At 47.3% G+C, this 12,346-nt stretch overlaps 1 protein-coding gene across 1 annotated transcript in view; it reads left to right on the forward strand.

The window, feature by feature from the left end:
• The first annotated feature begins 1,148 nt into the window (after positions 1 to 1,148).
• Positions 1,149 to 12,346, forward strand: part of usp43a (ubiquitin specific peptidase 43a) — a 105,411-nt gene continuing 94,213 nt past the window's right edge. The window contains exons 1-2 of the mRNA XM_079159432.1: positions 1,149 to 1,797; positions 10,208 to 10,384. Of these exons, the coding sequence (XP_079015558.1) occupies positions 1,186 to 1,797; positions 10,208 to 10,384 (789 nt within the window). The 5' untranslated portion in view covers positions 1,149 to 1,185. The remainder of the gene's footprint in view (positions 1,798 to 10,207; positions 10,385 to 12,346) is intronic.

Genomic DNA, 12,346 nt, shown 5'->3' on the forward strand with positions numbered 1-12,346 from the left:
ATTCAGTTTACTTGTTAACAATGGTGTGTTTCCTAACAATGCTTTAATAAGTGCATCGGGGGGAAAATTATGGAAATATCGGATGGGGCCCGGACTATCTATTTCAATAAATTAGCACATCTGGCACACTAAATTCAATCTTTAGTACTGGTGAGCTGTGAAATTAAGCTTCAGATGATTAGAATCTGAATATAGCACAAAAGATGTTGAATCCCAGAACCGCAAACAGCTTCTTTGAAATCCATTTGACTTTGTGGAGTTTTCCTGGGTGCAGTAGCAGCAGCCTTAATGTTTGTTATTAGCCAGGCTAGGTATAGGATGCTGTACACGTGTCTGTAAATGCATGTGTGTTATAGAAAAGGTATTTCAACAGCAGGTAAAGTAGACCCTTATGTGGATAGTCTCATTTAGCAGAAAACTACTGTTTCTATAATAGCAGAATCATCCAACGAATGCCATTCATGTCTTCTTTTGACACCTTCTGAAGACATTAAAGCAGGTGATGTTGTAACCAGTCCTACAGGGGGCAGTTTAATGCTAACAGAGATGACCACATATTAAACACAACAACTTCCTTGTTCCCTGTGTGTAGCAAACAAGACGGGTTAAGTTTTTTCTTTTTTCTTTTCTTTGCCAGTCCAGCATCAGTGTGAGACGTGTGTGAAAAAGAGCTGTCCTGCTCAGTATTGTGATAGACTATCAGTAGTAATCCAGGTAAATTAAGTCCATGTCTGAGGGGCGGGTTTAAGAGAGAATCCTCCAAATAGAAACTTCATTGTAGCACCGTAGACGGGAGAGGAGAGGAGGGAGGAATTAGCGAGTCCGCGCGTGCGATACAGCCATCGATGAGGAAGTGTAATTGAACCTGCTGAGTGTGGAGGGAGGAAACGCGTCTCATCTCTCTGTTCCTGGAGAGAGAGAGAGAGAGAGAGCGTCGCTCCACGAATCGCGCGGGCTGGCGACCACACCGTTGGCTACTGGGAGTTTACCGGGATGTCACAGGGGATATTATCAGTAATCATGTGCCTTATCGGCGCCACCTCAGCGGTAAGGTTTGCGGAGAGAAACGACGACGAGGAGGAGGAGGAGGAGGAGGAGGAGGGGTAGACAGCCAGCCCCGGCAGACAGGTGCGACTCCGCCGCCCGTTTCATTTCTTCCTCGCGGTCCTGTAAAGTAGTAGCGCTATGGATACCCGCAAGGAAAACAAGGTAAGGAAAGCCATGAAACCCAGAACGAGGAAGCGAAAAGAGAAGAAATACAAAACCGGGAGGTTTGGCAGAAAGAAATCGCTGCGATCTTTTGGGAATTTCATGGGCAGGCTCCTTAAAACTTTGGGCACTTTGGCGCACTTTGGCGACGCGGAGCCGCCGGACGCGGAGGACGACGACGGCGGCTTCGGGCCGAGCGCTTCGGGGGGTTTCAAAGACGACGGCGCGCAGGTCGCCCGGGAGGGACCCGCGAAGAAGAGCTCCGTGGCGTCCTCCTTGCACGGCTCGGTGAAGAGCAGGCTGTCGTGGTGCCACGGCGACAAGACCCCCGGGGTGCTGGGACTGAAGAACCACGGCAACACCTGCTTCATGAACGCCGTGGTTCAGTGCCTGAGCAACACCGACCTGCTGGCCGAGTACCTCGGGCTGGAGCAGTACAAGTCCGAGGGGGGCCACGGGAGGGTGAACGGGGAGGGGAGAGGCGAGGAGCCGCAGGCCGCCCGGGGAGAGGTGACCGAGCAGCTGGCGTCGCTGGTTCGAGGTCTGTGGACCCTGGAGTACACCCCGCTGCTGTCAGTGGAGTTCAAGGTGAGGACACACTGGTTGGTTGTGCTGGTTTTGTTTTGCAGTGTGTTTTATTACCTGTTCAGCTCAGAGGAAAAGTGTGAAGGCCACTTAGCTTAATTTCCCGGCATGCCATTGAGAAAGGGATTAGAAATGACTTGAGAGAGAGAGAGAGAGAGATGTTACATTTGGTCTTTGTAACAAAAGGAACAACTTTTATTGTTTCACAAATACCAGTTGTATGTTTTAGTAAATAGTGGAAATTCATAGCAAGGCTATATATCTATTTGATTAAAACATGCATGGGTCCCAGACGCCCAACTTAAATAGTGTGTCAATTGATTTCTGGTTATTTTATTAACTGCACATTTGTCTGCGAATGTCCCCCACCACAGCACCATAAAAAGCAATACCGCGGGGCCTTAATGCGCTTTAAATCACATTACCACACAGCTAATTGACACAGAGCAGCAAAAGCTGCAGCCAGGTAGTTTATTTTCCATCGCTGGTGGGTGTCTGGGTCTCTCTGGGCAAAATATAATTAAGCTGCCGTGAGTGGTCTGCTGCTGTGTGGTCTGCACTCAGCGGGTACTCGGAGAGGACAGGAATACATTCACATTGAGAGGGTTGGGGGGGGGCAATGAGGGTTCAACAGGAAATGTGCGCCCAAGGGACCCCCCCCCCCCCCCCCCACCCCTGTGAGCTACTCCTACAATAAAGAGATGTCATTATCGACAGGTTTCGATTGCTTCTGCACATTCCTCCCATGGAAACTCAGTTACTAGCCAAAACCCAGTCCCAATAGCTTTAGTGCGTCCCGTGCCGGCCAGGCAGCGCAGCGGGCCATGTGTCAGGAGGATTTGTGTGGGGATTTGTAAGCGGTATTACCAACTATCACATATCACAGTCTGTAGTGGCAAAGCAAATATTTGAATGAACACAACCAGGTGAGCACTCGATTGAACAAGGTTCAAAGGGCGACGGTCTACCTGCGAGTCCCACGAAGACGCTCGGTGTGTGTGTCTGTGTGTGCGTCACACACACGTGAAACCATGACAATAAAAACCTCCTCGCTGCTCCGCCTCCCAGTATCAAAGTTTTATTCTTGTTTGTTGAACTCGTAGTGTGTGCATGCAGTGCGATTACTGATTACACACAGGGTGCAGCATCTCCACCTGACTCACCTGCCCTGCACCTCAGGTGGTTTGTCTGCATTCCCCGGCTAACCCCCCACCCACACACACACACACACACACACACACACACACACACACACACACACACACACACACACACACACACACACACACACACACACACACACACACACACACACGGCTGACATGTGGAGTGCGGGGGAGTCGTACATTCCCGTCTCATTCAAGTAAACTTCTAAACGCGGCGTGTGATGGGAGTTGCACTGCGGATGTGACAAAATGCAAGACGTCGCACAACACTGAAAGGCCGTCTTGCTGTTGCAGTCACTCGTTGCCGTTGAGAGCTGCAGGGTTCTCTCTATGCTGAGTGGGTGACAGTCAACCATCAGGCGTACTGAGTGGTAACTGCTCTGTTGCTTCAACAGACAGCCTGGGGGAGGTTGTAGGGGAGTGGGAATGCAAAATGAGTGGGATATCATTTATATAATAGAAAAAGGTTGATACTTGACAGTGGATTGAATGTAGCTTTGTTCCTCATCCACAACCACAGATTAGTAATGAAGTAAGAGAGAATGCAGTTTGTGCCAAAGCTGTAAGGGAGAGGTGATTAACTAAGGAGAAGAAGAAGATGATGCTGTTTTGATCTGAAAGGACTCACGATGTTATCGATCATTAACGCTGAGCACCTGCATGTGTGAGCGATTTTAAGGGGCAGGTTTTAAACTCTCGTCACGGGCGGCTTCCCCAACTTCAGCCTGATTCTCTGTAGACTTAATCATGAAAAGTTAACATGGAAAACTCAAAGTAACACAAGTTGTGAATTAAAGGAATTATCAGGATATTCAATAAAAATGACCTCTTTTGAAGTGGCTCCTGTGCGCCACATAATGACATAGATTGATCAGGACCCTGTTTTTGCATTAAGTACCAAATGATATGAAGAGCATACTGTGGCTTTAGGTTGGCGCTGATATCGCGTTTAACTCTGGGACATTTGGCAGTATGTTGTGCTGCAATGTTTCAACATTTTTGGAAAAAGTGGAAAATGGAAAATTGCTTCACAAATACCTGTTTAATAACACATACGTGGTTAAAATAGGCTACGTTACTGTTCCGGCAGATCGTGAATAATCGCAGAATAATTGTGATTAAATAATCGTGATCTCAATATTGATCAAAATAATCGTGATTATGATTTTGGCCATCATCGTGCAGCCCTAACTCTATATTCTCTCATCATGGTGGGCTGCAATAAAAACAAAGAAATCCATGTCCTTCACTCCCCCTTTTCTGTTTTCTCGCCTCGCCCCATCGCATCGACACAGTGATTTGTGTCTGTCTGCTCATCCCAGGGTGCAGCAGCAGAGATGATGTTTACTGTAGCAAGTGCATTCAGCCTGGAAAAAGTAGGATGCCCCCCCCCGCTGAGACGCCTCCAGTTGTGTGCACTCGGAGGGAGAGAGAAAGAGAAAAGTGGGAGGGAGAGACATCGCTGGTAAACAAGACTATATTGTCCCTCCTGTGATCCTCGTAAGACCCCCCTCCCTGGGTTGTAATCGGAATAAAAGGGACAGTCAACTTTGACAACTGATGGTTAATACCAAATCTCTCCACACCTGAAGAGAGGCACTGGCCTGCAAGTGGAACTGGGAAAATAAACTTTTGCAGTCGGCTAGTTTTTCCATCTCCTTTCCGTCAGTCATGAGCTTTTTAGTAGAATCACAATATCGCAGCTGAAGACAGCAGAATGACCTCAGACTTTTACTGCAGGGAGCTAAGTCAACATTTAAATGTCTTCTCTCGAAGAGTTCCACTTGGAGCTGGAAAACAAGTCTCGTTTTACTTTCGTGGCCTTTTGACAAACCAAAGTGCAGCGTGTGTCTGTTTTACTGCGCCGTATGCAAACACTTAGATTGATATTTATCTACTGTATAACATCAATCTTTGTCCCAAAACCACAATATATTTCAGGGTGTAAACAGTTTATTTGAGTGATTCGCTATAGGTGCCAAATTAGAAATTCAGAGCAATAATATAGAAGAAAATAACTTTGCAATGTAAAGATATAGTCCTGAGGCCCCTGACGACACAAACTAGAAACCACTGTTCTCTTATGCTAAGGCGCCTGGCGTTAGCTCCTCTCTTATGCTAAGGCGCCTGGCGTTAGCTCCTCTCTTATGCTAAGGCGCCTGGCGTTAGCTCCTCTCTTATGCTAAGGCGCCTGGCGTTAGCTCCTCTCTTATGCTAAGGCGCCTGGCGTTAGCTCCTCTCTTGCGCCGCGTATTTCTAGCGGTTTGCGCACAAGTTCAAACATAACACTTTGCCCAAGGCAGCCAATCAAATCAATCAGGCTTTGCTACTTTACCTCTGACTTCCTGGTTTGACGCCGATAGGTGTGGTAGGGCTAGCTAGCTAGTTAGCTGTTGGGCTGTGAGAGAGCTATACGGAGTATGTGTTATCATATCTCATGCCGAGATAGTTTCATGTAGACTACAGGGAGTGAGGGAGCGAGGGAGTGAGCCAGGGAGGGAGCGAGGTGGTGACTTTTAACGCCGTCCAGTCCCAGGGCGTCGTTACGGTAGCGCCCACCCTCCGGTTCCCCCTCAGGTAAACACTGTTAGCTCTGCCAGCACTGTTGCTATTGTTTGCTCTGTTGGCACCATCAGCTGCTTTCTGTGTCAGCCATGTGGAGGCACTAGATATGCTCAGATTTCCGTATTGAGCACCTTTAACAAGTGGTGGTCGTGTTTCATGAAAAGTGAGTCTTCTATGGTCAGGTGCCTATTCCTCATTGGACGGCAAGTAAGATGATTGAAAACACGGCTCTAACGAGAATAATTTTTAGATTGTTAGAAGTTGCTCGCCTCCACGAACTCATTCGATTCCTAGAAGCCCTGCATTTGAAGTCAGACTGACTATGAAATGTGTCACCAAATGCTGCTCCGCTTGCAAATGACGACGGTCAGCCCAATGGGAGTGCTGTATTTAAAGGTCACCATTTCCAACTCTGCCACGACCGCTTCACTACACATTTGACATTGATGAAATCTGGAGGGATGAAGTGTCCTTTTATTGGTGCCTCCAAAAGTTGTCTACATCAATTTAACTCGACGGCGGAGCGAGCTCATTCCTTTGTTACCTCACACTCCTGACCCAAAAGATTTAACAACGCAGTAACGACTTTTTTGGGGGGGATTTTTTTGTTTTTTACATTTTATTTTCACGCTTGATGGAATGCAGCTCCGTGAGGCCAGAAGGGGCTCAGCCGGAGAGACGAAGCCTGGTGTTTCCGTGGTCCTGTTAGTTCTGGGGAGTGAAGGTTGAGTGAAGGGCCGTGTGCGACGGAGAGGCAGGGCAGCGAGACTAATGGTTTGTTTGTCTTTGCTTGTCTCTGCGCCCTCTTCAAGGGCCACTCTCTCGGTGCTGAAGATGTAGGCCTATGGGATCTTCATGCTTCTGTGTCTGTGTTTAAAGCACTACACCGTGATACCGTTTTCCACCAAGTTTTATTATCCCTCCTGTGATTTATGTGCCGAGCTTGAACGACACGCTGTAGGAAGCCATGGGGAAAGACAAAAAAACAAACAACGAAATCAATCTTTAGCATTATGGGATTTGATTTCGCAATCACCGCATCACCGTGTGACTTTCCCGCTTTATCCCCCGTGATGGGGACGCACGTAGACACGGCGTTTGCGTTCACACGGCTCTTGATGGTGACAGACGCAGCTTCCCAGACTCTCAGTTGTGCGCACGGGGTGGGGGGGGGGGAAGGTACAGCCTCAACTGTGGATCCTTAAGAGCATCAATTTCTCCGTTCCAGCAGAGCCTTGGGAGCCTGTAAAGCACTGAGAGGCAATTATTTCCATCGCATCTCATCCCTGATCACCTGTAAATCCCACATCGGGGGTCGGGGGAGGGGCGGGGGCATCTGCAGAGGGCTTTGTTCCGTCTTGACTCGATGGCACCTTTTTTTTCGGAGAATTTCTGAGCTTCTCGGATCTGCAGAGGAGATATAGTGTCCGATTCCAAGACGTGGCATTTGGATTTGTCATTGAAAAACAGAGAAATAATAACACCTGCCTGTTCTCTGTTGTTCTGGAGGTGAACCCAGCGTGGCCTAGGATGACACAGGAAGTAGAGGGCTGAGTAGATTTTGGAAGGATTGCTGGAGGAGGAGGCGGGGGAAGGGGTGTGTGTGTGTGTGTGTGTGTGTGTGTGTGTGTGTGTGTGTGTGTGTGTGTGTGTGTGTGTGTGTGTGTGTGTGTGTGTGTGTGTGTGTGTGTGTGTGTGTGTGTGTGTGTGTGTGTGTGTGTGTGTGTGTGTGTGTGTTAGTCTGAGCTCAGCTGGGACTGATTTAGTGGAGGGAATGGTTCTTACTTAAGAAAAAGGTTCTTACTTAAGAAAGAGAGAGGAAGAAATAAATTGTGTGAGAGAGAGCGAAAAGGAAAAATGAAATGCAGAGAGAGAGAGAGAGAGAGAGAGAGAGAGAGAGAGAGAGAGACTATAAGTGATGACTGTCCTGCGTCCAGAGGTGAGCCGGCGACACCAGGCTGCTGAAAAATGAAACAGCAAATGGAGCAGCCAGAAATGACAGATTCTATCCAGCCTCATTCCAGACACACCTGTAGGGGGGGGTGTGGGGGTGTCCGGGGGGGGGTAGTGTGTGTGGAAAATACATGTGCGCAGTTCCTCTTTAGGTTATGCCGCATCGTTATTTGTCAGCATCCTTCTCCGTCCATCACGGAGAAATCCATCCAGGCCTTTTTGGCAGGCCGGACCACGATGAGGCCGAGGTGGCGTAAATGGCTTTTTTTAGGGAGGGAGAGAGAGGAGGGACATTTGCTTGATGTATGTTTTGAAGTAAGTTCCTGGCCCTGCCAGCACTCTGATCCATCATTGTTTACAGAGTAGGAAGATGTGGGGGGTGTAATGGTGTGAGTAGAAGCGAGGGTGGCGAGACGGGGGACGCCAAAAAAGAGACGCCCGGGTTGTGGGAGCAGGGGGATGTTGGCGGAGTGCGGCCCCCTTATCTCCGCCCACCGCTGGGAGGTCATGACCCCTGCCCTGGAGCCCACATGTGGTCTTTTGTCATTCTCGTATCTTTTTGCGTTTCTTTGTTTGTAGAAATACAAATTGTTTTTTTTGCTGAAACAGGAAATGAAATAAGAAGATTGTTTTGTGAAGACTTCTGTCAAATACAAAATGTATTGCTATAAAAACTACACATTTTGTAGTTTAAGTGGAAAAAGAAGTTAAAAAACCCAAAGTGAATCATGGACTCCAACGCTGTTCCTCATGCTCTGATCTAATGAAAGAAAGTGAACTCAGGCCCGATCAGGTGTGGGTTGAGAATCAGATCCTTGGTCTAGACCGATCAATAGTTTCTTGAAAAAAACCTTCCTCAAGTTGACCCTTACGCCCACCTTTATCCTCTCCTAGCCTGCCTGTGGAGTGTTTGCTCAACACACACTTAAGATCCCACGAGAGCTGTGCTCAGGTCAGCTTTGAACACCGCCAGTGTTTACAGAGAAGCTCCGCATTACGACTTACCTGCCATTTGTCTTCTTTCTTTCTTTTGCACTTTTCATCACTTTTCACTCTTACAACTTCGCCACTTTTCCGAATTCTTTTTTTAAGTGCCCTTGAATGCGCGTGTTCACCGGAGACGCTCGGACAGACGAACACTGTCAACAGATGAGCGGAATTATCGTCGCCAACTTTGACACACACACACACACACACACACACACACACACACACACACACACACACACACACACACACACACACACACACTCTCTCAGACAGTTAGAAAACAGCAGATGAGGCCTGCGGAGGGGTCACTTCTTAATGGAGTAGCGACCTCTTGATGTCATCAGGTGTCTGAGCCCCAACTCACCGCAACCTTGGCAACCGTCTTTGTCTTGGTGTTTTCGCCCCTGCTATATTATATAAAATATATATTTAATTATTTTTTGATGTTTTTTTCACCTTTTCTCACTTTTCACCACAACAGCGCCGTCCTTGAGAAAGAAAAGAAAAAAACACTCTCAGCTTCTGTTGAACGTCCGCCAGCGTCTCCTCCCTCTCTCCTCCGCTCCCTCTCTCCTCCGCTCCCTCTCTCCATCTGCCCCTCATCCCTCCATCCCCTGTCAGTGCTCCCTCACAGGGATGAAGCTCATTAGCGGGCTGTCTCCTTCCCTCCCTCCCGTGTTTATATTTAGACGCTGCAGGTATATCGTGGTGATTTTTTTTTAATGAGGTGTGGATCAGTCGGTCACACACAGAGCGGGAGAGCGACGGAGAGAAGTGTTGACGCCGCCGTTGCTTCCGCGTGTCGATTTCTCCGTCTGACTCATGAAATCACAACTCCCTCCTCATAATTGAATTAGACAGCCTGCCTGTTTTTTTAGTTTTTTTTTTTCTTCCTTGTAACACCTGTCAGGGTTTTGGACGTCCTCTGTGTGAGTCATGGTTCGGGATGCTGCAGTGTATCAATGTGTGTGTCAGAATATTATTGGGCACCACAGATGAGGACGGTCTGATTTTTGTTTCCTCATGCTGCTAAGTAACACTTTTGTTTCTCTCTGAACACACACAAAGGAAACAAGGGGTTCAGCTTTACCAATATATGTTGGGTTGAATCAGATCATTGTTCCTTGTTTCAAGCAGAAATGCCAAACATGTTCTGCTTCTAGCTCCTTGAATAAGAGGATTTGAGGCTTTTCTTTGTCATAATATGATAGTAAATCAAAACATCCATGAGTTTGGGACTGTCGGTCTAATAGAACACGACATCTGAAGATCGCAGCTTGGGCTGTGGGAAATGATAAAAGGCACCTCATTATTTTAGACCAAATGATGAATCAATTATTCATAATCATTTTTAGTTACAGTCCTAACTGAACACACTTTATCTTGTGGAAGGCGTGATTCGCAGCATGCATTCCATGCAGCTTCTCCTCTGAAGGGTGATGCTTGTAATAAAGTGCGCTCTCCCTTTTTTTTGCCAGAGTGCAGCGACCAAAGAGAATTGTGAATGACTTCATTACATGATCTTATCAGAGCCCAATAATGCCCGGCAGATGTTCTTAAATGAGTCTGCATTAAGTGATGATAAGAGAGAGAAAAGTGTCCCTGCCTTTTTTTTTACTCTCCTGAGTTCTCCAACTCCAACTCACAAACGATGACTTCCTGTGTTCCCTGTGACCTCGGCCTCAGTATTCGATGTCTTCAAATCGCACATTGATTGTGACCTTTCTCCTCCTCCCCAGAGCATAGTGGCCAAGTACGGCTCTCAGTTTCGGGGAAACTCTCAGCACGACGCCCTGGAGTTCCTCCTCTGGCTTTTGGACAGAGTTCATGAAGATGCCAATCACAGCCCCAACAACAACAACAACACGAACAGCAGCAGCAGCAGCAGCAGCAGCAAGACCAAAGCCACCGCCAAGGTGAGTCCACCGCTTGTTACTGCTGGCTGAAAATGTGAAATGTGTTTGTAATGAAACCTGTTAAGAGTTGTTTCGGCTGCTTCAGTCCTGATCACATGCATTCTCTCTGTCTCACTCACACACACACACACACACACACACACACACACACACACACACACACACACACACACACACACACACACACACACACACACACACACACACACACACACACAAGGTCACTTACCTCGTGCACAGGTCTTTTTTTTTTTTTTGACAACAATAAGAAGGTGGGAAGAAACCAAGAGGAATAAGTCTGATATTCGTCTTAGTTGGAACTTCCCAACAAAGTCTCCAGATTCAGTGTCACTTTTTGCTTTTTTTGCGCGGTCACGATCCACGCTCAGATGCCTGTTTTTTTTCTCGGAGGGAGTCTTGGAGCTGGTGGATCCTTCCACCCGCAGTTTAGTTTGAACCCATTGGTCTGAGACGATCCTCTGTACGCAGTGACTCGTGTCCTGCGAGACGTCAAAGGAGAAACCGTTGAAATGGCAGATGTCCGTACTTTGCTGTCTGTCTCTCTGTCTCTCTCTCTCTCTCTCTCTCTCTCTCTCTCTCTCTCTCTCTCTCTCTCTCTCTCTCTCTCTCTCTCTCTCTCTCTCTCTCTCTCTCTCTCTCTCTCTCTCTCTGTCTTTTGTTTTTGTCCCCGATGTGGAAACATCCACCTCGCGACCTTGCACTTGGAAATGAGCTGGGACGGGACGTGATGTGGTGAGAGGAAATGAAGGGCAGACGCATCATGACTGAGTTGATGACTTTCAAAAAACATTTTTTTTTAATCATGACCAGACTTGCCAAGCACCAAACGCCAGTAAAATCCGTCTTTGATGCCTAAATGTATTGGATTGGACTGAAGTGCACTTATGTGCAATTTCACACCGACAGAAAGAAAATCCACATTAATACAACAACAAGAGTACATAACTGTAGTAGTTGTAGTAAAGTAACCCTCTATCTGCCTGACCTTATTTATGTGATGTGTAGTCTTAAACTCCTTACAGCTTTGAAAATGGCTAGGTGCATTGTTTTACTGTATATTCATATTTACATTATTCTATGTTTCTTGCTATTATCAGCCAATACGTGACTCTACTGGCTCTCGTCAGAAAGAAAAGTAACTCCAGAAATATGGTGAAAAAAGAAGTGACTTCTTGGACCTTCCTATTATTCTGTGGCTGTTTTTCCTACATGTACACTATAGTACAGTATATAATTGAATATGCAATCCTGCGAGCGTGTTTGTTTGCACATCATGACGTTAAACACTGGATAAGAAGACCTGCTGTGATCATCCCGCTCCGTGTCAAACCCCTTGTGATTGCACACCCTTCATCACATTTGCTAAGTAGGCCTATCGTCCCTTTTTCTCCCAGTCGTCCTGGAGTTTGCCGGTTCCACCTCCACTTCTGGGCCGGCTGACGACCACGCCTTGTCGGTAGATGAGTGCTGTTATGAGCTGAGCTGTCGCCGCGCTGCCACCCAGTGCCCGGCTCGCCCTCTCTGACAGCAGCGCTAATAGAGGCAGCCTTTTGTGCGGCGTTAAACAGCTTACGGCCGCCGCTCTCATTAGGCTGCCAGTGAATCGAGGTTTCGCAAAGCCGGCTTTCCTCCACCGCCGCGGAGAAGAAGAACATCACTGGCTTTCTCACACCGGGAGGGAACATGATGAAAAAAAACCATAACAAGAAACACTCGTCCCCCTTCCCGTAAATTGATTTCATTCATGTGGCTCAGAGCGCTCGTGCTTATTCTGCCTGTGTAATGTGAAAAGACTTACATGCTCCTCTGTTGGTTTGTGTGTGTGAAACTTCTCCAAAAAAACGCTGGATCAAAAAACGCAAACACTTAAGATAATGTCCACAAAAGGCATTTACACACATGTTAACTGGCAAAGTCCAAACGCTTCATCAATAAACCATA

Source organism: Pholis gunnellus (genome assembly GCF_910591455.1).
Source record: "Pholis gunnellus genome assembly, chromosome: 5".
Lineage (NCBI taxonomy): Eukaryota > Metazoa > Chordata > Actinopteri > Perciformes > Pholidae > Pholis > Pholis gunnellus.